Source organism: Neolamprologus brichardi, chromosome 19 (genome assembly GCF_056152115.1).
Source record: "Neolamprologus brichardi isolate AB-2024 chromosome 19, ASM5615211v1, whole genome shotgun sequence".
Lineage (NCBI taxonomy): Eukaryota > Metazoa > Chordata > Actinopteri > Cichliformes > Cichlidae > Neolamprologus > Neolamprologus brichardi.
Genome location: NC_142122.1, coordinates 7,400,513 through 7,427,160, shown reverse-complemented (window position 1 = coordinate 7,427,160; position 26,648 = coordinate 7,400,513). Strand labels below are relative to the sequence as shown.

The following is a 26,648-nucleotide window of genomic DNA, read 5'->3' as shown; positions in this document are numbered from 1 at the left end:
AATTAGACTTGACAGTTGCTGCTTTACCAACAATAAATATAGCAAAGGGCTGCGCCTCAGGCCAGGAAGGACCCCTAACTATGACCCTCGTATTTAATGATGAAAACAAGCGAGCGCACACTCTGCCTCACTCAGGCACACACACACTCTCTCATCCTCTCTGTGCTGCGGCTCCATATTACACAAGCACACTGAGGGCCTGTAAAAAACAACAGCATCTGTGGGGGTTTGAAATGCACTGCAGATACCGAGGTGTACCACTGAACACATTTGGACGGCAGAGAGTCATTTTGAACTAAAATAATGAACAACGCGTTATTCAAGGTAGATTTTCTGTGCGCGTATTTGGGCGCGAGGGGAAGAATGATGTCTCCGTGCCAGACCTGGAAATATCGATGATACTGTTGCTATGGGAAAGGCAAACTGCATTTGATTAATTGGCTTTGATATGGACAGACACACTAAATCCCCTCCAGATTAGCACTGTGCTGTATATAAATTGTATTTGTGTGAGGCGAAAATAATGGTGAACTATTATTAAAGATAATATTGCTTTAGTTGATAATATTAATGTGCATACTCATTTGATTTGTACAGTGTTTCTTTTTATGGCATAGTTAAAATATGTAACAAATTTGCTCAGATGAAGAACTTTTTCATCAAAAAAAAAAAAAAGCCTGATCGATGTTATTAAATCCAAATGTAGCTACTTTTATATTAACAGTAGACTACTCCATATAAACTCAATCAAATCTAAATGAATTTCCCACGTGACCCCCTCAGAATCAACTTTAGTATATTTAATGAAGCTACGTAAAATTACGCTGGGAATATCTAGTGACCCTCAAAGGGTGGGTTGAAATTCTGTCACTTTTTAATACACACTTTTTATTCGAGCATTTTTGAGCCCACATAACTTCTTAAATAGACATGAAAATGCACAAATCCATTTTAGACCCACTGACAAAAGACACATTTAATGTCTGTGATATAGAGTAATAGAAACAAATGTCAGTTAACCTCTGAAAGTTCACTCGAAATGCACTTTAGTCAGGTGGATTATCCGAAATCAGAACATGCAGGCTACCGATTTCTGTTACTGTGTGTCACAGATATTAAACTGGAGCAGTTTTAGTGTTAAAACTATCTATCCCATGTTAACAATGCTCAAAGTTGGTTATAGAAAAAAATTCAAACCAAACAAAAATCAGATTTTGCTGTAAAATGGATATGGTTGCAGTTTTTGTGTGTTTTACAGCTCATGTGAACATCTCTTGGACTTAAGACATAATGATATAGTATCTATGTGTGTGTGTATATATATATATATATATATATATATATATATATGCTTTAACCCATGCTTTTGTACACTGAGGGTCTTTAGCTCATAACAATAGTATAGTCTTCTATAACAGTATTCATAGTATGAAGGTAAAAGATATGAAACAGACAAAAGTTACTGCATAAAAAGGAGCTGGGGTCAGATGAGATGAACATGGAATGACCCTGACACACAATACTGCTGTAATCACACCGTCTTAATGTCTACAATGCTCCTTAGTCTATTTTTCAGTTCTTACGCTTTTGAATAAATAAAGTAAAAGGACAATTTCAAAGATGGGTGCTAATACTTTTCAAATGATAAAGCAATTACACACTGTCAGGAGGAACTTGTTTTATACTGCCAACATGTCAGACAAAGACTTTGTCACAGAAATCAAAAAGCATTTAAACAGTTAAAAGGCAAGTCACAGATCATTTAAACATGAATATTGGGGCCAAATTAGACAAACACGTGGCAAACGATCAGAAGACAAAGATACTCGTGTATACACATGTTGACATCTGATGTCAGTGGCACAATGCAACAAAGAATGTTTATTTAAATGGGTGGAACCGTTTGTACAAGTACGGTACATCTTGTCAGATTATTTCCAGTCAGTTTGGCATTTGTTTTCAAAATAAAAGCCTTTAATTGGACTGAATCATCAGCACAGCCAGTTTTTGGCCAACTAAACAGGAGATCGGCTACAATAAAAAGCGAAGGTACTGACTGAGAAGAATATTGTCATTATCACTCTGCTGCTGCAGCAAGTCTGTGCATACTACAGGTACACACTCACACACGCACGCACGCACACACACTCCCACGGGCGACTCTCCAGGCATGTCATCAAGCCAGTCAGTGCTAGAGCTTCCCATTGGCAAAGGCTCCCTCCTGGAACTGAGGGATGAAGCTCTTGAAGTACGCCCTGGGAGACAGAGACATAAGAAATTGTGACAATAATTATGTTTCAACTGCTTCAAAGCATCTGACAAATTCACTGGGTCAGTCCCAGCGTGCAGCAAAGTGCACATAAAAAGGAGAATGTTTTTATTTCCTGCAAACACAAATTCAACATGAGATACGACACTGTGCACCTCAAACTCTAAAGGGAAACACGCAGTTAAAGGAACAGATCTTCGCCTGAATGACTTTCTAAAAGGAAGTCTCTCGACTATCAGCTTGTTCATGTCACTGGGGATTTAAGTTTTAGCTTAATAAGACCAATTCCTTATTTAACGTAAAGGGCACAGAGACATAACTTTTATTTCATTGGTCTCTGGCCAATCAATTTGGAAACCCATCGTCAACCCGACTCTGAGGACAAAGGTCAATTTTTCAGAGCTTCCATAGTAGCCAGTGGATGTGTAAGCTTCTCGTTGAACTACAGCCTTATCTGTTTCCATTAATATTTCTTTTACAGTTTATTTTACAAGAGGAATTGTACCTGCACACAACCATATCCTGCCCAAACATGACCAGAAGGCTTCTATTGCCAAAAATATTGTTCCTTGCCAACAGATTCCACATATTCATATGCAGAGATCAGTTTACAGGGGCATAAAAATTGTGGAATCAGCAGCCAACTCTGATTAAAATCGCTTCACATGTTTGTACACCATCCTCTGACCTCCTCCGCTGCAACACAATTATTATCACTCACCTTGATTTTTGATTTCAGAAAGTGGGCAAAGTCTTGAGGCGGCAAACTGGTTAAATGTAAGTACGTGGTGAGTTCTGCGATTTCATAGCACACCGCTGTGCAGCACAGTTGAGATCGCGTCATCTGAATGTCACATCCTAGCAGATGCAATCATGGTGCACAACCTTGTAAATGTTGAAACAAGAGCGAACGTGCTCCTACTCCGGCTCCTGATCCAACGAGCTGCCTTCAGGCTCGAAAACTGTGAACCCTTCACCTGAAAACTGCTCAGTTGTAGCCTTGAGACGGCACTTTCAAAAGAACTTCACATTAACGTTTAACGTCTGTGGTGAAATCGCATCTCTGAGGGGCACTTTCAGAGAGCAGTGTAAAAATAGCAGCCACGTCAGAAGCTGTCTGGACATGCCCAAGAAGATAATCTTGAACAGGAGATCGGCCTAACTTAAATCAGTCAAGGTTTTTGATTCCCATGTGCCTGTTCCAGGAAACTTTTTTTGTACGTTTACCAGTTAACCTGCCGAATTGCTTTTGTCGATGGGGGCGGGACAACAGTCAAGTCTCACACAGATTTTTATTCAGGATTCTTTGAATGCCACGTCTCTCCATGCAGCAGTATTGCTAAAAGGAGATGTAACAGTTCAGCTGTTCAAACAATTTCTGTTTGAAAATGATAACTGGGTTTACGCAGGAGAGTCTGTCTGCTGTATCACTGCAGAGGAGGAGTACACAGAGGCCTTTCCATTAACATGGATCTGAATAACACCCATAACCACTGAAACTATGCACAAAGTGGCATTTAAAATGCTTAGAGGATGAACTGCAACTGTAATGTCACCAACAAAAAACTACACTAAGACTAAATCAATAGTTTAGCTTCCTAAATCAAAACAAACACCTGCATTTTTGATATACCTGAAGATGTGTGTCTGGAATGTTTACTTAACTCTGTCGGTGACTCTTGAGGAAGGTCAAGCAGTCTGTCACAATGACACCGTCATTCAACCGAGTATCCAAAGACAAAAAGCCCACAAACATGAGACTCAGTGTCACGTCGAGTAGTTTTCCTTTAAAGAACCTTTGCTCAGCCAAGAGATTATGCATTGCCTTCTGTTTTCAATATTTACAGTAGTTATTAACCTTTACCATACAAAGAGCAAACACTGCATTTACTCAAACAAGGTCAGGCTAGTTTATGTGTACTGAGGGTTGGGTCAAATCTGTATATCAATAGATGGTCTATATGCTGCACAGTTCATATGACAATGCGTCATAGTACATAGTACTTACAGGGACTTTGAAGATAATGAAATGTAGAAAATGACAGGAATGAAAAAAGGCTGGATTTCATTACAAGGTAGAATAATAGGAATAAAGGGTCACAGCAAGAAAAAAAACATCTGGGAAGGGGTTAAAATCCAGATTCAGGGTCAGATATTCTCTGAGTTTGAAGTTGTTAGTTTATATGACATGATAAGTCATACATTTCTGGGAAAATTTTGAAACACTTTGAAATGAGAAAAAAATACTTTATTTACTCACTTAATACATAAATTAATAATTAATTTTTAAGTCAGGGGACAATGTACCATGTTTAATTTTACAGTGTCAGAATATCCAATTGTGTCTTTTCTTCCTTTTAAATCAGGGGTGTCAAACTCAAATACACAGTGGGCCAAAATTCAAAACTGGAACAAAGACGCGGGCTAATATTAATATTTATTGAAAAAAAAAAATCTTCCTCTACATATAAGAATGAATCTTTTCTTATGGACTCAAACAAGTTTTGCTGAAAAACTGAATATGGAACAAGCAAAGCTTAATACTAAACAATATATATATTAGCTGTATAATACCAGTAGGCCAGCTCTAATAGTAATTTGGTATGGCTTTGCGGGCCAAATGTAATTAGGCTGCGGGCCGAATTTGACACATTTGGCTCATAGAGTTTGACATCTATGTTTTAAATGAACTGACTTAATTTCCCAGAATATTGCATTTTTTAGCTATTTGATATCTGAGAATTTGTGGTTTTTTTTCTTTTTAAGAGTATTACACTCCCTTCCAAAAGTAATTTTTATATGACTTTTTCTGTCTGTAAAGGGTCTAATATATTATTGTACATCCACTGAGTTTCACCCCAACAGTGTATGAAATGTTCAACATATTTGCATAACATATAATTACAATAATGTGTATTTTTACGAGGCAGGTGCTACATACTTTGCCCTCTTTGCCATCTCGTTGCCATCCCAGCGTGGGCTGTAAGGATATGACTTCTGCACCTGAGAGTAGAGCTGACCGCTGTTAGTGAAGTGGTACACAGACTGGAAGGTGAGGGTGGGCTGGTCTCTGGGGAAGTACAGCGGGAGGTCCACTACAAAGTGCAGACACAGAAAAGAATGAATACCTGACGCTCCTCTTCTCTCTTTATTATTATGATGCCTTTACCTTGCAGTATACATCGCCCCGAGACAGCTGTTATTGTGAACTGGTGCTATATATAAATAAAAATTTAATTACCGTGCACTAAGAAGCAGAAATCTTTCCACATGAGTAGAAGGGTGAGTTTCGTGAATCCCTCAGCATCATATTCCACCACCCCCCTGTAACACATACACACAGATTACATTCATGTCTCCAGTAACAAATTGATGAGCGCCACACACGTGCTGTGATCGCTTCATGACTCACGTTCCAAAGTGGCTGAGAAAAGCAGCGATGTACTCTCGCCTCTTGTGATAGCCTTGGATGACATACTGCACCTAGACAGGGCAAAGTGAAGGTTTTAGTACAGGAAAATACAGAAACAGCAAATCGTGTTTGAACATGAGCAGCAACTTATGAAGAGAAATGTTCAGAAGGGATTCAGTGGGCTCAATCAAAGCAGATAACCCTTATCTGACTCATCCTCTGCACAAAGAAAGAAAAAGAACCTTTTCAAGATATTTTTTTCCAGCTTCACTTATGACCAGGGATGGCCGGGAAAGACAATCACATAAAGGGAAAGTCATATATACGTTACTGAAATGCTTTAATTTAATTAAAGATGCATAATCCCACAATTACGTCCATATAAGGCGTCAACCAGTCAACAACAAGTCAAAAAAAAACCTTCTACGCCAGCATCATTGGGGCAAAAAAAATGATGCATTTTCACTTTAGACTCCATCTCAATGATGTTTTTTAGCAGAGATTAAATGTGTCTTTCCACTCTGAAGATTTTGTGCAGCTATTTCCTCTACTTAAGTTGTTAGAGGGCCCTGGAAAAAATAAGGTGACCAAAAAAGTGCAGAATTCCAGATGCCTTTATGTATTTTGGGCCTGTGTGCTTACAAGCAGGAAAATTATTATTTAAGTTTAATGAACTGTCAATTTACCAAATGATTTTACATTATAGGTTTTCTTTAGGCAGTTTTGGGGTCATTCTTCCTTAGTTAACAGCAGTTCATGACGACAGCAATCAAAATCTGTAATCATTTAAATTAGGTTGCAAAACTCCAATCTGGGACCTCCCCACCTTTTTACACGTATACGTGGAAAGCTGGAGGTGGAGAGAGGAACAAGACCCCAGTATAGAACAAAATAGTCAAGAGGAAAAAAAGATGTGACGCTAATTAAGTGAAAAGGAGGAGCTGGGGTGGATGTGGGCTACAAAGCGGTTTGTAGTAGTCAGCACTTGTAAGATGTCTAAGAAGGAACCTAAATTGTGTGTCCTTTGTGATATTTCTTAATAGCGTAGTAGAATGGTACCGTCTTAAAAATGAAACCCTGATAATTCTCTGTTAACTCTGTTACACAGACAGTTGGAGACATAATGGCCAAGTAGTCATTCCAGTTATACTTCTTTAAAGTCTACTTGAATTCTGCAGCAGGTAGTTACACAGCTAGTGCACTGTTATGTAAAGTGTTGGCGGATGGATCTGAAAATTCACAAAAAATTGGCAGGCACACGGACGTCTGCACAGACTCCTTGTGTTCGCAGGTTGAAATCTAGGGAATTTAGATCACTCGGACCCAAGCTGACCCACTGACAATGGAAAATATAATCAAGGCCTGTGTTGATATGGGCTGTAACTGAGATCAGCCGATCTATCGGGATTGTTGTTGAGCTCGACTTCATGGTCTGCCTGAATGACCTCTGGGTATGACTGCGCCGCATCCTGTCTGCAGTGGACCCACTCAAGACAATGAGTACAATTAACCAAACGTGTCGTTCCACATTTCAGAAGTATCCCAGAAGAATCTTTGTGCTTTGTGTCACTTGACATGGCATCTGGTTTATTTTTGACAGGGGCTAAAGTTGCACAAGGCAGGTGAAGACAACAGGAAGCCAGACACTTGAGCAGCGTGACCAGAATCTGGTCATTTTTTGGAAATAAAAGATCCTGTGCAGGATAAATTCTGCTCCGGAAACACTCGTATTGTAATTTGAAGCTCTAATCGCTACGCCCAGCCGTAGCAGGATGTTCAAACCTTTCAGGCCGAAGCCTGAAAAAGCTTCAGAGCCGTAAGCGTTAAAGGTTAGGAAAGAGAAAGAGAAAGTTGCTGCCATCAGTAGAAGATCAAAGTGAGATTTCTTTACTTCCTTCTAATCAGAGTTCTTAATCAGAGTGAATAACAGCCTAAACAACCAGTCAGCAGACTAGAAAATGAAGCCCCACAAATCTACATCCGTTTTAGTCACAGTAGCACTAGATGGCCTCTCAATTTTAGCCATCTGGGTAGCTCTGGAGAGCTTAGTGTGCCATGATGGGTGACCTTCTCAAAATAGCAGCGGCAGGTCGAGTTTTATTAACAGATACAGTCTGGTCCTGGCACCAAAACTGCGGGGTGGAAATGGCTCAAAAAATTCTCACATGCCCATATTTACACTGTAAGAGATTTTGTTGTAGTAATCACTCATCCTTTCCATACTGGGTGTGAAGAAATCCCTTCCCAAAGTGGGACAGAATCTACAGACCACAATCTGTTAAAAATGCAACTGCTTAAGGCAGTTTAGACAACTTTAAAATAACTTTTAAATCAATCTCCTAATCTGCTCAGTTTGCTTTCTGTTTGGTATGGACAGGAAGAATGATTAAAAGGATCATGGGTGTGTGACTACTGTTTTGAGATGATGCAAAAATGCATTTTAGGTGCTCTTTGGGATCCTAAAAGCAAAAATCATCCAGATTCTTTGATCTCTATGTGGCTGCTCTGCCAGGTGTTTTTAGATGTCAGGTAGGTTAAAACATGGGATATAAAGAAGATAATAATAATAATAATAATAATAATAATAATAATAATAATAATAATAATAATAATAAACTTTATTTATAAAGCCCACTAAAAAACCAAGGGCATACCAAGGTGCTTGACAAAAAATAAGATAAGATACACCAACAAAAAATAAGATACACCACCCTCTAACTGGAGTTTTTCTTAAAAAATAAACCAAAAAGGTACAGTAATGCTTCAAGTCTGGATCTAAACAAAGTCAAAAAACTACTGTCAGCAACGTCTGGAGGGTTGGTGAAGCTGGACTTCAACAACTATGACCTAAGGCCTATGGTCAGGCCAATATAAAAAAAAAAGTTCCTAATAAAGAAATAAGAGGATAGCCATTAACATTTGGGTATATGGTTTGGATTCCCTGCTTCGAAAAAAGTCCTGATCTTGAGCTTAATGACCTCACTGATATCTTAGTTGGCCTAATAGTGTTTTGTGAAGCATTATTTGCTGAGTCTGTAGCTGGAGGTGCATAGAACGACCAATAGATTTTGGGGCTCATGTTTATTAAGATGCACAGAAACCAACATAAGGCTGTTTCATCATCACTTGACTGGTAGATAAACATTCAACCTCAGCCATAACCTGTTTTCAACACTTATTAGCAACATTGTTTTTATTGCTCCTAGTCTTATCACTTGCATTAACTGCATTTGGCATTGGACTTTTCAGAGCAGTCAGAACATAAACAATGCCGTGGCAGAGAGAGACCAACATTAAGAAAAGCGAACGTGTTATTTGCTCTGAGCAAAAAAGTAATATTACACGCAGTCTTTGTACAAGAGTACTGAAATGTCACAGAAGTCTTCAGCTTACCACTTGAGAACTAAATAAGCCGTTGTTAACAGCTCTCTGCCATAGAGAGTTTGACATAGTCTGTCAAACGTAACAAGAAAAAACCCTCAACAATTTCCTCATTCTAGTCTAATGCCTCTACGTGACGTTTTTTTCCTGACTAAACAGCCTTTTCTGTTCTTCATATAAAATGCTGCAGTGCTCACTTTAAGGCTAATTGTGTGACATATTTCAGACTGTGCTGTGAAACAGTGCTTCTAGATAGTGAATGCTGTTATTTCTTCTGTGTTAATACTGCATTACTGCAAAACGCTTTCAATATTTGTTTTAAATCCATTTCTTAGAACGTCACCTTAATCTCTCAGAAAAGCCCAAACATATTCTGTGAATCGTTTTCAGTTTTGGTTGACTGCTTTTAGTCAATAGAGGGATTGGCAATTTGTTTACTGAACATAAATGGACTCACTTATACACCACAGGAGTGGTTTAGTTTACCGCATTCTCAAGCCAGTGATCTCAGAACACACAAACATTGTATGCACAAAATGCTGCAACTGACTGACGTTCACTGAGGCAGTGGTACTGGCATGCTGGATTCTGGCATGTGTGCCCGAGCTGTTGCTGCAGCCTTGCCCACGACAGCACCATCTCTTATCCGCTTCCACTTGGTGGAAACCTGATTGCACAGAGGTACTGAGACGAGATGCTCCAACCTGTACTTGCGGCATCACTCCGCCTAGCAGCTGTTTCAGCTTGACAATGCCCACCCCCGCACTGCCAAAGTAGTGCTGGCCTTTCTGGAATCAGGACCAAATCCAGACACTTCCTTGGCTAGCATTTAGTCTCAAAATGTCTCCTACTGAACATGCCTGGGACATGTTAGGTCGATGTATTCATCAGAGGCAGCCACAATTAATAACCGTGGCACAGCTGCAGGCTGCACTCATCCAGGAATGAAGAGCAATTACTGTGGAGTCCATGCCTAAACAGGTGACAGGTGCTTCCAACATGGCCAGAGGAGGTCATACCTCATATTAAACATCTTGTCTGCACATTTATTGTAGTGTAGGTCGATAAATTTTGTTTAAACTTAAGTTTCTGTTTTTTTTAGCTAGTATAGGGTGAACCAAAACAATTATTATTACGCGAGGTTGTATCGGTGTCAGTAAAATCTGACGACTAAAAAAAGTCAACCAATTACCTGCCTCAACCCTAAGCAGTCAAAAGCCTGTAGTAAAAGTGCATGGTTCCTTTGACGACAGGATGTATCATGATTAAGCTGGAGAGTGTTACCCACTGCTACTGAATATTTGTGATTACTCATCAACCTTGTATGAATGACAACGTTTTGTGAAAGTAGTAATCTTTCAAACACACAGTGGTATGTGTGTGATCTCTGCAAGAACTCATAAAGACAGGCACACATTGTGACTCAGCCTCCTGTTCAATTATGTTTACATGAAACGGTGGAGGCGGCAATTTAGCTTTCTCAAAAGCTGCAAGGCCACATACTCAATAAGCTGTTTATGTAGTTACACTGTGTGTGTGTGTGTGTGTGTTTTTTAAGGGAAGTGTGGATCACTGCACTTTCACACCCATACTGAGAAAGGATTTCCTGCCCCCACTCAATGTACGACTCGCAGCCAAGTCGTTCCATTGGCTGCCTGGAGGTTTGAGTGATGCAAGAAAGGTGATCTTGTTTTGCAGGTATTCAAACCTGCCCGCACCCATGACACCCGCACATCCATTTATTGTGTTTGTGCAGGTGTCTGTGGGGAGAGTGATGCAATAACGCCGGAAGTGCTTATTGCAGCGTTATTAAGAAATCACTTCTCTGCCTGTCACACATTCACACCACCCCCAGCTTTCTTAAAGTGTGACTGATCTGATATTTGACTGCAAATTGATTTTGAACATCAATGACTTTTGATTTCCCAAGTTCCACAAGAAGATCTAAATATACACACACAAATGCTTATTTACAAACCGCTGTTATTACAGCTAACATAAAACTAGATGTGAAAGCCTGTAAACTACACAAGAAATGCCAGTTGGGTGGGCCAAATTTGCCAACATAGCCAGCCTGATAAGGCTTATTTTTAATCTTTGTTTTTACACTGTGATTCGGGTTTTTGTGGTTGTATTGCATTACATTAGGCTACTGCTCTGAACTTCTTAGGTCTTACTATCTGACAAATATCACCCACGGCCCAATAATAGAAATGAAAACTGAAACAGTTAAAACTAGACTAAATAGTTTATACATTTAAATCATTTAAATTTATTTTTTTAATTTTTAACTAAATTAAAATGGGCTAAACCACAATAGGAAACTACATGAAACAGGAGAAAAACCCCACTACCAACCAACCTACAGCAAAGTAGCTTAAAGAGGAATAAATTCACAGTTTGATAAAACAATATTCTTATCTATTTAATGAGCGCAAAAATGAAACACAAAGTATCCAAAACAGGTTTGGCAAACTGGAAATTGGGAAACCTTTTGACCTGGAATTCACATGGATGTTACTTTGACTAGATCACCCTCCTACATATTGTTGTAGACCAAGCAATGCTACCCCCCACGGCAGTGGTCTCTCTCAGCAAGACTCTCCTCATTGTAAAAACTGCTAGAGAAGTCCATGAGAAACATGACAAGTGTTCATCCAGCCTTAAACTATCCACTGAGCATCCACAATTACCACTCCCAAACCATGGCGGCCTACCGCATAACCCCACAGGCCAACTACAACAATAAAAGGTGCACATAAAAAAAGATCACTTGAAGGCAATACACTCATATACATTAATTTCCACTTAGGAATAATTAAGATCTGATTATGATGTGTCAGTGACAGAAATAAGTGCACAGTTTATAAAAACGTGTCCACATATTAGAAATATCGTGACTCACTCTTGAATTTGCCGTCTACTCAAGCTGCTGGGAAATGTACTCGCACAGCTCATTTCTTTCTTCTTCGTATAAAGTGAAGAAGTCACTGTGTAGATTAATCAGCCTGATGATTCATGCGATGGGCACTCTCTGGGCTAGTGCTACCGCTACTGTTTCAGTGTTAATACAGTTTTATTGGGACTGAAGCACTGATGTTTACGTTCTCATTTATCCTGTGCCTGAAAGTTACGCTTTGCCAATGTCTAAAATGTAGTAAGTTTGTATATGAAACCTTTTCAAGTATTACTTACACATTTTAGGACTATCAATTAATAAATGTGATAAAAAATGGAATTTATTTATTTATTTATTTTTTGTTACTTTTTTTTTTTTTTTTGATACAGTCATAGTTGACTGAAAGAAATATTGACAGTTGCCAATATTTCCAGAGGGGGACATTTCAGACAATTCACCCGTTTCATTGTGGAATGCTCAGGAATCAGTAAAAACCCCCAAGAGCTACATATATTACTCATAGAATACATAAGCAAATGCCCACAAACCTAAACCAACTAAAGTGAAATTGTAAAGAACACCAAAATTGAACCTCAACACTATGAGAAACTGATAAAGTCATTAAGGAAACCGTTACCTCAAGTTTTTACTTCTAAAGTTAGTCATACAACCTACTGAACCATGGGGTGTACTTAGTTTTCCCACGCAATGCTTCTTTAGCTTATGTTACATAAACAATGATATAGTGTAACATATCAATATGCTGCTGTTCATCTGAGGTTGTATTTAAATTATTTTAAGACTCGGTAAGTTCGAGATTATTTCTATTATGTCCTGATATGTAAAACCTTAGAAATGGCAGAAGGTGGATTTTTCTTTCATTTTTAATTCAAGAACATTGAAGATGACGAAGCACAGGGTGTAGTATGGTGTGGAGGCTGACAATTATATAAGCTGTGGTTAGCCAGTATATAGCAGCCATTAATGTGTGTTGTAATCATGACCCTGTTAACATATATGTTGAAACAGAATGCAATTGATGTGAACAGGCCCTTTTGCAGAAACACTAGTGCTCTCACAAGAGACGAACAATGATCTTTAACACGTAAAGAGACACCTGAAAAATGGGGAGTGGAGCTGAAGCAGACACTCGAAACATTTTATTACACTCCTCCCATAATTAGATACTCTGTGTCAGTCTCTCAATCTAATTATCACCATCGTGTCAAAAAATACGAACAGCAACTAAAGATTATCTTATTGAAATTGATTGAGTTAATCACATGTATACATTTCACAGAGCCTATTAGGCTCAGAAGTGGATTTTCACGAGCAATATTTTGAGCGGTGCAGACACCAGGTGCTGGCATCAACCAGCGGAATCAGCTGTCACACTCACAGCTGAGGTATGTGACAGTATAGCTCTGTCGATACAATCCTCACATCTGGAATAAGTGGGAGTAAATAAGTGATGTGTTAAAAACATAAAATGACTGCACAGCTTGCCCTTGAAAAGACTGTGAGAAGCTGAGATGTTAGAACAATGTATTTTTTTCCCCCTTTACCATGATTGTTGGCTTCAGTTAAAAAAGAAAACATTTACAGACAATATATATAAATTGTATTTTGTGTCTCTGCTATCAACTTCAGCCCATTTTGAATAAGACACAGCTCTGTTTTCTAGTCACAAAGTGGTTGTTGGAAAAACAATGCTCGTATTGACTCATGGGTTTTGGAATTGGGTTATTTTTTCACCTATAACATTTTCCTATCTCTTATGCCTCTTTCCTCCACTGCTCCCGTGTTTTATGGCATTCCCCAGGGATCTATTCTGGGTCCCCCCTTTATTTTTAATCCTTTTATTTATCTAAAATTATTCCCCTGATCCCTTCAGAATCAAGTGATTTTTAATGAAGCCATATAACATTTTATGTTAGTTTTATTCGATGTTTGAAGAAAATAACACTTACACACTGCATTTGAACAGATTTAAATGTGTTCAAATAATGAATAAAAAGTGATATCTGTGGAAGAGCTAACAGGATTCTTCTTTGCCGTAAAATAACAAACTAATAATAAAATATTGGACGCGAACTTATTAAAATAAGCCTTCTTGGACCGTCTGTACAGTTAGCTGCATGGAAAGCCATATTATATGTCAGATTATTCCATTAAAATGTTCCAAAATGCGGTGCTAGAACGAACAGGGTCAAGGTGTCAGTTCAGTTACTCCAATTAACTGAAGCAGAGAGCTACCATCTACAGCTACCTGTGTCTGCAGCCTATATGTTGTATAATTATAGGATTTTAATATGTGAATAATTTAAATATTCAGTTGTTATGATGGGAAAATGAACTATACACTATACTAAAAGCGCTTTAGTACCAGGCTGTAAACTTGTTTACTGTTGTTCTTTAGTGTATTTTAGAGGAATTGCAGTTTCACACTGGCTTTATTTTTTGGCTTCAGAAGGTCGCTGCTTGGGTAAAGTAAAGCAGCAAATGTCTTGCCCTAAGTCCTTTTAAACTTACTTTCTAAAAAAGTGATAATTACATTATGAATAAGACTCCATTTCCAAGCAAAGGCTGTGACCTATTTCTGGGAAGTGGGATGGGCGGCTGTGACTTAAACAACTGAAGACATGGGGGTCATCAAAGGATGTAAACGTTCCAGATAGTATGCTGGTGAGATTCCAGGTGAACAGGAAGAGATAGAGGGTATGCCTGTGTGCATTATTTGTGCGCTTGTCTGAGAGGCTGTGGGGGGATGGGCATTTGCCTTGAGGGAAGTGGCATTACATCGCGTCCACGCTGCATATCTACTTGTCAACCTGCGGAGGCCAAGGAGCCCTCAGACAGCCTATGGAGGTTGGCCAGTACGCCCACGCTGGCAGATGCCAGACACACGTCCATGAACACACACACATGCACACACATGTACACACAGCTTGACATCAGTGGATGAATGCTTTGCTGCACTAAGCCTTACAAATATGCAATAAATGAGTCATACACCTGTCACACACCCACGCACAGAGTATGGAATTTTGATCTTAAAATACAAAGACATTAAGGGTTACAAATAATGTAAAACAATACATAAGCACAAAGAACATCTAGCAGCACTAATGGGGTGTGTGGTGAACACTTTTACCTTGTTGGTGAGTAACTGACACACTTGAGGGACGTAATCAATTAAGCATCCTCCACTGGGAAATGCTGGTATATGTAATGCTGAGGAGCCTCCCAGAGCACTGATGGGAAAAGCAAAAAATAACAGTCAGTCTGGAAATTCACATTAAAGCTGCACATTATTTATCGTGTTACATATTTTTCTTATTATTTTAAACCCCAAAACACATTTCAATTGAAGTTCAAATAAAGTGAAGACTTTGAAACAAGCTACATGTGACCACTTCATGTTACAGAAGGTTAACCAGTATGAAGCACAAAATTATTTGCTCCTGTGCACCTGAAATTGTCTCACACACACAAAAAAGAGCAAATCGAGCCTGTGGCATCCTCTTCATTCTCCTTCACTTGTTCAATCATTATTTTTGACGTCCTCCTGATTTAATCCTCCACCACAGCTCCATTAGTGATTAGCTCATGCTTGCTTAATCAGGAAATCTGCTGCTGCAGCTCTCCAGTGACTAACCAACTGGAGTAGTCACTCCCTCAGTTTTTTTTTCCTGATCTGGGGGAAAACAGAGGGAATACCCTGAGGATGGGTTAAAGGTCTTAAGAATCTGCTTATTGACTTTTAATGCTTTTTTAAAGATACATAGAGGGGGGATTTGTTGTCTATTTTTAGTTCATCCCTCATTATAGCAGAGCAGTCACAGGACATTTAGAAAGGTCGTTATGTCCTTCTAAAAGTGATGCAGAAGTGGTAGTTTATCAGGTTAAGCGTGACTGAGGCAGACATCAACAAGCTGTTATTTCCAGGGCGTAACATAATGCCACTTTGTCTCGGTTGTACACAAGGTGTCCTTTGGTGGTGGTACACAAGTTTACAGCACTGATAAGACAGGGCTGCTACTCGGAGCTAGCCAGCTCAAATGTAAAGTGTAGCTGGTGTTAAGAGACATTTTTGGGCGTTTTCATCCTTTACTGGACAGTCAGTTGGGGATAGACAAGAAAGCGGGGATAACTAAGAAGTAGCTTTCCTTTCTTACTGACATTACTGTAATCTGCTCAGAAATTAAACGGCATTTGCTATACCTCATGTTAAAAATAAGATTGTAATGCCAAAAGAAAAAAAAAAACAACCTGATGTTCTGCAGTGTGAATGTAGCCTATGGTAAATACCAGTCACATATGCTCACATAGTCAAAAATGATGACCGCACCAATTCCATTACATCATTTACATCTTCCCAGATGAGAAATATTTTCCACATTCTCTCATTGTTACAAGCTGAAAAGGAGTGACAAATACACAAGAATTGCAAAATTGTAGAATTTCCAGATACAACGAAAGGCTGTGGGAGTAGTAAGGAGGAAAGGTGGAGCACCTCATGATGCAGCTAGCCTTACTGTCATGACCAAGACCTATAAATTTTTACGAGAAAAATGGTCTTAACAGAGGTTAGGAAAAGGCTAAAAATGACTGCACCTCCTGACTCCATACAGTGTTAGAGATGCATTTAGATAAACACATTCTCATGACAGCTCATCATATCACATACAGGAGTTACAAGTTTCCAAAAGTGGCTAAAGATAAGAATCACACCCAGCCAGAAAGATTCAAATCTGCTTTATGAAACAGATGCTCGGCTGAATATTAATGAGGTCCTATTCACTGAGAAGCAATGCATGTCATGAAGCCATTTTCATTGTCAAAATCCTTTTCTCAAGAACTCCAAAGCCACCATTTACAGTAGGCTTTGTGCACATAATTAGCATTAGCCTGTGCGTTTCGCAGTGCACCAACAAATGGTCGACTGAAAATGGCTTACAGCAACGAGGAGAGAAGAAGGCTTTGAAAGTGAAAACCTAAATGGTGCCCATCTATCCTCCCACAGATCTAAGAATAGCTCCATATCATTCAGATGGAAATGCGGACAGAGGCACAAAATAGATGTGGTGTGTTCGTCATTCATCGGAACAAATGAGATGCATTTTGGATTTCAGCGGTTTTACCCCGGGAACAATCATTTGAATGGAAGCTGATTAGAGGTTGGTTCTTCCATTAACATTAACAACAAGGTCTTCCAATGCAAAACTTCAGTATACATGAGAAGCTCGAGGAGATTTACAAATTATGGACATGTCCGATTTTTACCGAATTAACCTCCTCCACAATTACTACAAACGACTAGTGGTCCCCAGACAATGTTGGCCCTGTGCTATAGGGCTATTGACAGAGAAAAAACAGAAATTTCAATGTCTGCCCAGCTACTCAATGTTAAACTGGATTGCCATACTAAAACCACTAGTCACTCTGAAATGGAGTAAGAACCTTCAAAATATAATTTAGACTCTGGAAATTTCCTTTCATTCAGTAGCTTGAAACTTAAAATATACACAGTGAGACATTTAGTGGACAAAAGAGAGATTAAAGAAAAATGCTGAAAGGCAGTACAGCAGTGGCTCAGATGGCCATACTCTTCATCCCTTTAGAAGAGTCAGACACAAGTCCTCTTAGAAGCAAATCTCGCCACTTATCAGCTATTTTGCAATGCATATGCACAGTTATTTGTGCGGTCACCTTAAAGCTCTTATCTACATGAATAGGTAGAGCCACAAGTTTAATTTTAGTGCTCACAAGATCAAAAAACCTGCTTATATAAGATCAGGTTTACTTTATTTATCCTAAAAGTAGATAACTTCCTGCGTTAAACCAACCAAAGCAATATAAACTGAAAACCTAAATAGCAACACATAAAGTGGTGTTGCTCAGTGTTGCCTCAGTCACGTGGGCCTAGAAACTATTTGGCAACTCCCTGGCTATCTCCTTGACTGCGTGGGGAGTGGTTTCTGGCTGTCACAAGGTGAACCCCATCGCAAAGAAGGTGCCACATAAAAAGACATTATTGCAATCACTTTGGTCACTGATGTAACTTCCCCTAGCTTGCATAGAAAATGTCTTGTCTGTAAACAGTAACAACTGCTCAAGAGCAGCAGTGAAAAGTGGAAAAAGTATGATGAAAATCAGAAACAGAGACTGTAAAAGGTGCAACAACTGATGTTTGTCAAAAGGTGCAACTTTTACTTTGAAGGCAAGGGTCCCTGTTTCTAGCTTGTGTAGTTTGCTATCAGCTAGCAACAAAAGCAAAAGCAAGGAGGTTTTTAGTGCAGTGCCATAAGCCTCTTTGTGGCCGACTTCACCTAACGTCAGCCTCCATCAACCATTTGCCAACCACTTGGGGAAATACACATTTCTGCCTAGCAGCACGTGTTTACCAGGAGATTGCCAACCAATCACAAGGTTTGTCTTGAGTAACTGGGGCCTAAAATAGAATATCACAAATCAAAATAGCTTAAGGCACCATTAAACAAAAGCTAAAAAGCTAAATCACCTGACAAATCAAGAACACACATGCACAAAATTAAAAATCTAAAAGATTTGCCCAGAACTTCCAAAAATCAAGACCCTGCAGATATGCAACTCATTTTACATTGTGGGCCACATACATCCCACTTTCATCTTAAGTGGGCTAAACCAGCAAAACTGTCCGTTCTTTCAGTGTAAAGATGTTTAAATACACATTTTAAACCCAATTAATATAAGAAAAAGCAATGCAATTTTAACAATATGTCACAGTTCTTCTATATTATTATGCTAAATTCTATTCTATATGAAATACTGCTGTAGTAAATGAAAGAAATCTACCAACAAATAAATAAATGTGCAAAATTACAGAAAGGATTAATTTCTCTCAATGCCTAGATGATCCTGCGATTACAAAAGTTTTTATTAATTCAAAGAAAATTTGCATTTATTTATTTATTGTTATTGTGGCCCCATTGTAAAACAAACAAACAGGAACTTCTCTGTCATTTAATTGTTTATCTATTTCTTTATTACTTTGGTCTAATATGAATGGAAGCGGTCTTTAACAGTAGGAAAAATTTTAAAATTGTTATAAGTGGTAACTGGAAATACAGTCACAAGTTTAAAAGCTACACCCTCCTTCATATATTCCAAAGCCATCAAGTCTTTCCTCTGCCAATTCTGGTCGCAGGGCTTTACATTAACTGCATCAAGTATCTAGAGCATATCTAGACTATAATAGCAACTTTTATTTTGACTTTTCCCACCTGGAAACCTTTGAGCTGCCTTAGTTTATACCAAAAACTTCCTGTTAAAAACTCTGTAATAACCTTTATGGATCATTTTCACAGACAAGCCTTGTGTGAAATAAAGTGTTCACAGGCTGAGAACTCCCCCTGATTAGTGGGCTGACCTTTATGTGTTATGTCAGCGGAGATCCCCTGGTGGGGTGAGAAAACACTGACCAAAGTGATATGATATGAAACTTTTTCAATCTGGGTCTCATCTCGAGTAAAAAATAGGTTAGAAAAATGTTCCCGATATGGTTCTGTCACTTTAATAACATGTCTGTGCTATCAGGCTTCCAGCTTTAAAGTGCTTTAACATGAGCATGCTGTGGGTGGGCTCAGAATCGAGACATAATGGTGTTTTACTTTCCAAGTGGCACCCTGAAGAGTCCCCGCTTCTGTCTTCACTGGTGACTCCACTCTCAACACTACCCACACATACTGGAGTCATCACGGAGACATGCTGCCTAACACAAACCCTCTGAGCAATGGAACCCACTGTATGACATATTTACAGTGGATTGTGTACATGCAGTCATGTAAACATGCAGTACAGCGACGGGGCTGCCTGTGACTTCATCAACCAGAGAGATTATCTTCTGTGACTCAGGTGGATGGTGACGAAGCTTGGTTTGTTTGTGTGTGTGTGTGTGTGAGGGAGATAGGGTGTGTATGGCAGTGCAGTGACAGTATTGGATAAAAGCTCAACTGGAAAGAGGGCAGCTATGATTCATTATCAAAGTGAAAGATGAGGCCAAGAAGGACTCTTTTGAGATTCAAATGTAGTTTCAAAGCAGTAACATTTCCATTTTGATTGCCTTCTTCATTTCCTAAAGCCTGGAAAGTCATCTGAGGCCCAGAGGAGTCTGCCGCTTGAACTATCCAAGGTCCTACTTTTCCACTGTGACCTGACAAGGCACCTTTGGCCCACAGCAGCCACAGAGGGCAACCATCGTGGATAAATATTGTCAGCTTTAGCATCCATCTGGGTAAAGTCAGATTAAAAAAAAGCAGAGACTGAAAATCATCCATAAAGTAGTTCAAATGATGAGTACAGCAATGATGTAAACCTTTGTTAGATAGATGGTTTTTATATGCAAGTGCTATGCTTTTTTTTTGTTCGTGAAGTCTCTTTTGGGCTTTTGAGAGCACAATGTTTGCAGATTTTTATTTTTTCCATGAATAGTTTACTCTGAATTTCTGAGATTGTCTTTATAAATGGAAAAAAAAAGGACAAATTTCATTCATCAAGCGAATGTGTGACACTTCCATAAATTATCAACAAGTCTTTCATTTTTATCAATTTCTATTTTTAGCTGACATTAACAAATTTTATGGTGGTGTTTGCGGTCCTGCTGCCCTTTACTGAGAAGATGTTTATATTTTCAACTGACAGTCTGGCCGCCATGATTTGTGCGTGCATCCGGTCTGAGGCAGTTCTAAATCTGTATGCACAGTACAAACAAATGATCCTGAGATTTGTACTTTCATAAACATGATTTAAGCACATGCACTGTTTGTGAATGAGGCCCTGTGCAGTGCTCCAGTGAACTCAACTTAGCACACCTGCAGGTTGTAAAGGTGAACTCACTGCACTTTGACCTTAAACGGACAGCTCTCTTTATAACTGTGCTCTCATTCACTAACGAAAGTTACACAAATGTCACTTTACCACTTCTACTGTAAGAAAAGATTACGAAATTTTTATTTAATCAAGCAGTCTAATTGCAACTAAACTCTCTTACTGTTGTGTCTCCTTAAATGAGGACAATGACACAATAAACAAAGACATTAAAACACTTGAAAGAATGCTATAAAACATAGTGAATATCTAAGATCTCCAAGGGGAGTGTAGGACATTCCTGAGTTTATTTGAACAACGAATGAAACAACATGTACCCAAGGCGCGTCTGTAAGATTTCTAAGTATTTCCTGGATCACGAATTGCTGTTACATGATTTAAATGAGAGGAGAGATGAATGATAATGCTTCAATAGCAACATTCTTTGAGTGAAAAGGTGGAATGCCTTTAAAATCTCTATAAACCTTCAAATACAGTGAAAATGATGAATATAAAATGTGTCAATGATAAAGTGTAGTGCACTTTGATACAGGATACAGGATTAACTGCTGCAGTGTTGCTCGGGCAGTGTGATAATACACACATAGTATCTCCATAGTCAAGGACAAACAGGAAAGTTTGCTGCACAATAATCTCACGGTTGAAAGAAGGCAGAAGAAGACTTTTTTTAAATTTAAAAATATATATATATAATAACAATAATTTTTAAATTAACTATTTGTTTTCTTAAATGTTTAACATAAATTTGAGGAATTAACTATTTTGAAATTTTGGATTTCAGAGTCTGTTTTTTGTTTCATTTGATGCCTGGTCAACTCAAAAGTATTAAAAAAGTATAAAATCGAATGGGTTCATAAATGACCTCACTTTGCCATTTCAATCACTAAACGATATTTTGGCTTCACGTCTGCATGCTGGTCTGATGACAGCTGTGGGAGAGTCTTGTTTTTGCCAGGCTAGTGCTAATCAAATGTGACCAAACACCCACACATCCTCAACTTAGCTGATATTTCTGAATTATTTCTACATTTCTTTTTATACCTGAAGGGGGAAAAGAAAAAGAAAGCTTTAAACCTACATTTTAAACAGTTTTAGGGGATCTGATTGAAGAAACACAAAATTGCAGAGAGACAGAATAATGACAAAAGCACTGCTATCAGTATCTGCTATCTGATAATTCACCGGAGAAAACTCATAGTGTATTTGACCGGTCAAAATAATTTATATATATATCATCTGAAAGTTCTCCCTTTTTCACTACATTTTGATATTTTCTAGCTTCAATTCATTTGTGTTAAAATATTTTTTTACAATAATGATGTTTTAACATTCACCAAATGTTGGGAAATAAGCATGTTAATATTTTTATGTATGTGATCTTGCTAATTTTTTCTTTCATGCATCTACAAGATTCTGTTCATCATTTGTTTTGGACGGGGTTTCTTCGTGCAGGCAAACGACAACGTTTCCGGTTTGGTGACCTCAGGATAACCTCTGCTGTTTACAGACGATCCAGTTGTTCTAGCTTCATCAGTTGGTGACCTCCAGATCACACTGAGGTGGTTTGCATCTGATTATGAAGAGGCTGGGTTGAGAATAAATGATTTCAGTCTGAGGCTGTTTATCTCATTGGGAAAAAGGGCGGAGATCTCAAGTATCTCAAGGTCTTTTTTAATAAGTGAGGGGAGAGTGGAGACTGACAGAAGGATTGGTGCAGCATTGGCAGTGATGCAGATGCTGTACTGGTCTGTTGTGGTGAAGAGGGAACTGAATGTGAAGCTGTCGATTTTCCCGTCAATCCACATCCCTGCCCTCGCCTATGCCTCGAGGTTAGGTAAGGACTGAGAGAATGAGATCCTGGATACAAGCCGTGGAAATGAACTTAATCCGTAGGGCATCTGGGTTTAGAGATAAGGTGAAGAGTTCGACCATTTGGGAAGAGCTTCAGAGATGCTACTCCTGCACATCAAAAGGAGATAGGTGAGGTGGTTCAAACACCTGGAGTATTTGATAAAGATGCCTAAAGGAAGGATGACAGACCCAGGATAAGATGGAAAGCGTACATCTCTTAGCTGGCTTGGGACACCTGTGACCTGGACCCAGATATGTGGTAGAAGATGGATGAATTGATGGACGGATGGATGGCATCGACAGCATTTCCTTTACCTATTTATTCAAAGTGATTCATTCCTCTAAACTGCTTCATCAAAGTTGTATTAATACATGTAGAACTAACAAACAATCGTTAGTACTTGCTTGTTATTTAAATGCATGTGAAGTAGCATCACAAACCTCGCTATGCACAGACTTAGATGGAAAAACACAACATCTTCAAGGAGACAAGGAGGGGGAAGAAGTGGCAGTGCTTGGAGCTGCTGAGAGTGAGAGAAGTGTCTGCACTGACATCTTATACTGTCAAGTAGGTTTGCTGGGTTAGTGCTGAATTTATTTTATCAGACTGACAATTTCTGACTGTGACAAGATGTTCACAAAACCTTGAAAAATATCTGATGGAAATGCAAGATTTTCAAAGACTATAAAACACCTCGACATACCCAGGAGAAGGGACACACAGACACACACACACACACAAACTGTACACCCACACACATAAACTTACACACATCAGCAGGCAGGAAAGTATGTGCATGCACGCACACGTACACAGTAACACACTCACACACAGGCACCTAAAGGCAAATGCAGATACACAAACATTAGTGCACTGCAGCCTAAAACTGTCTCTCTGTGTTGATTTTTCTGGGCTCCTAAATCTGGTTTGGGGGCAGAGACGGTGCCCACTCGATTCTTTTATGCAATGCAGCAGGTTTTCTGGGGGAAGGAGAGATGTATCCAACTCATCTCATGGGCACAGTACAATCAGGTAAACGAGAAGTAAAAGTGAAAATGAAAAGGGCGATGAATCTGGTTATGGAACAGTTGGAGAAGGAGACATAAAATGAGAATGAACTGAGAGCCTTCGCAGATGCGTGTCTCTCGATGATGACTTCAGAGCGATATTGAATACTAGAATTCTCTAATGCTGGTGCAAACTGCTCAACACAATCTCCTTACAGTACTACAGTACACCTGAATGAAAATTACAGTTTAATGCACCAAGAAAAATTGCAAAAACTTCTCTGGAATGGGTGGAAAAACATGACGAAGGTGTGAAGTAGACCTCCACACAGACCTCCACTCATATCGTACCCACACCAAGGCCCCAACACTGCAACCAAGAGCTTGTTGAAAAAACTCCAGTTACCAGACACCACAGGTCACCAAAAGAGCATCTGAGCTCATGCTCCAGAAAGTCTGAGGTGTTCTGACAGCCCAAGAAGGATCCATAAAATACTAAACAGGTGGTTTTAATGTTGTGACTGATTGGTATGTAGTCTTACATTGTGGTCTTAGTCTCTTTCTGAGCTTTTTCCCCCATTCAGTTTATGTTCAGAATTAAATATATTTGAGTTAGTCTGCAGATAAACAACAGATATATTCCCAGAAACAGAGTCTTATTCAACACAGCAAAATGATTGGATCACACAGCTATTTTCCATGTAGTTTTCACTGTCTACATTTTTCAATTAAGAATTTATTGAAAGATGCAAACAGCACATTTTTTGCATAACCATCCGGGAAGTCCTTCAAAGGAAACTGCTTGGAAAAGGGCCAGAAATAATTGGCTGATAATTGGCTGATCACCTAAAGCATGCCATAGCCGTGCTCTTATTGGCCAGTAGTTCCTCGTAGGATTCCGACTGTGCTAAACAGACTTTAGTTTGCTTCTAAGTGCACACTTAAACCCTTCTGATAGTCTAGTCAAGTCCTGCTGCTTTGCAAGGTGAGGGAGCTTTGGACATAGACAACTTTTTTCTAAATTTGGTTCTGTATGTTAAAACAGTGAATTTAAATGAAAAATGAAGTGCAGACTTTCAGCTTTGATTCAGTGGGTTGAACAAAAAATGTGAGGATCTAAAGCATTTTTTAAAACAATCCTTTTATTTCAGGGATTCAAAAGTAATTGGACAAATGAATGTTGTGTGTTCACATCTAAATCCTCCAAATGCAAGCTCCACACCTCAAATCAATTCCAGGTGTTATATCTACGTAATTGACAAATTAAATAACAGAAAACAAAATGTTTATTTCTAATACTTGGTTCAAAACCCTTTGCTGGAAATGACAGCTCGAAGTCTTGAACTCATGAACTCATGCTGTGCCAGGCCTTTGCTGCAGTGAGTTTCAGTTGCTATTTGTTTGTGAGCCTTTCTGCCCAAAGTTTAGTCTTCAACAAGAGAAATGCATGCTCAAATGGGTTCAGATCAGATGACTGACTTGGCCATTCAAGAATATTCCACTTCTTTGCTTTAATAAACTCCTGGATTGCTTGGCTCTATGTTTTAGGTCATTGTCCATTTGTATTATGAAATGCTGCCCAATCATTTAGCTGGATTTGAGCAGACAGTATGTCTCTGAACACATCAGATTTATTCTGCTGCTTCTGTCGTGTGTCACATCATCAATAGACAGTTGTGTGCCAGTGCCACTGACAGCCATGCACGGCCAAGCCATCACACTGCCCCCGCTGTGTTTTACAGATGATGCGGTATGCTTTGGATGCATGAGCTGTTGCGCGCCTTAGTTTTTTCTTGCCATTATTCTGGTAGTTGTTGATTTTGGTTTCATCTGTCCAAAGACGGTTTCCAGATCTGTGCCAGCTATGTTGTTTTTTTTTTTAGCAAAGTCCAACCTATCCTTTCTATTCTTAAAGCTAAGGAGTGGCTTACACCTTGCAGTGAACCCTCTGTATTTATTTTCATGCAGTTTTCTTTTTATGCAAGACTGGGATATTGATGCGCCTATATCCTGGAGAGAGTGTTGTTCAATTGGTTGGCTGTTGTCACAATGGAAATGATTCTGCGATCATCCACCACAGGTGTTTTTGTGCTTTCCTTCTTCCTCAGGATGTAGATTCTGTCACTCCTATTATTGTAATATATCATATATATTGACCTAGCTGCATACCTGTTGGCCAATAAAGATTGTTTTATGTGACAAGTTTTCCATGACCCTGACAAGAAATGTTAAAAACCGATATAAAACTGATATTCAGGGCATGTGGATAACAAAGCCTTCAGTTAAAAGATGAAAAAAATGGCAGTTCTCTCTGCGGAAATCTTTCTATATCTAATGTGAGACTTATTTTAAGGAACCTTCAAGGAGAACACATGTAACCCATTCTGCCTCTGTTTCTTCCTTCATATGTACATTGTTGCAGTGGTGGATACTATATGTAGGGCCCTCCTGCTTGTCAGGACAACAAGACTAAAATTTTATTCCAGAATAAATTAAATCCGCCTCCCTATAAATTCATGTAGCATCTTCACATATAACAACCACTTGTAACACATTTCTGGGCATGCATGGGTGCGTGAATACAGGTTTGAGCCTGGACTTTTACCCCACTGTGAAAGTAAAGTGTGCGGAGCAATACTGAGCCATCATAATAAGATGACAGAAATAAGTATGACTGCTGGACTGAATTTCTAAACCTAGAGTTGTCTCCTCAACTTTTTTGTCTCCGTCTGTGAAAAACTCCACTGCGTGTGGGAAAGGCAGGTGAAGAGCAGAGAAGAGACACCTGAGATATTTTACATGCACGCACGCGCACACACATACAAAAGGACTGTATAGTAGAAATGTAGGTCTAAGATAACCAAAGACAACCATAAAACTAGTAAATGTTTTTTGCATATGGGTTAAGGTTAGGCTTTCTGGAAGGTTGATAACCACCTCTGCTGCCCTGTCAGTGATGC

General features: G+C 39.0%; 1 protein-coding gene across 1 annotated transcript in view; it reads right to left on the bottom strand.

The window, feature by feature from the left end:
• Positions 1-1,663: 1,663 nt before the first annotated feature.
• babam2 (BRISC and BRCA1 A complex member 2) overlaps positions 1,664-26,648 on the bottom strand; it is a 111,131-nt gene continuing 86,146 nt past the window's right edge. Inside the window, exons 8-12 of the mRNA XM_006799390.3 lie at positions 15,116-15,215; positions 5,682-5,752; positions 5,511-5,593; positions 5,211-5,364; positions 1,664-2,255 (exon numbers count right to left, since the gene is read on the bottom strand). Of these exons, the coding sequence (XP_006799453.1) occupies positions 2,192-2,255; positions 5,211-5,364; positions 5,511-5,593; positions 5,682-5,752; positions 15,116-15,215 (472 nt within the window). The 3' untranslated portion in view covers positions 1,664-2,191. The remainder of the gene's footprint in view (positions 2,256-5,210; positions 5,365-5,510; positions 5,594-5,681; positions 5,753-15,115; positions 15,216-26,648) is intronic.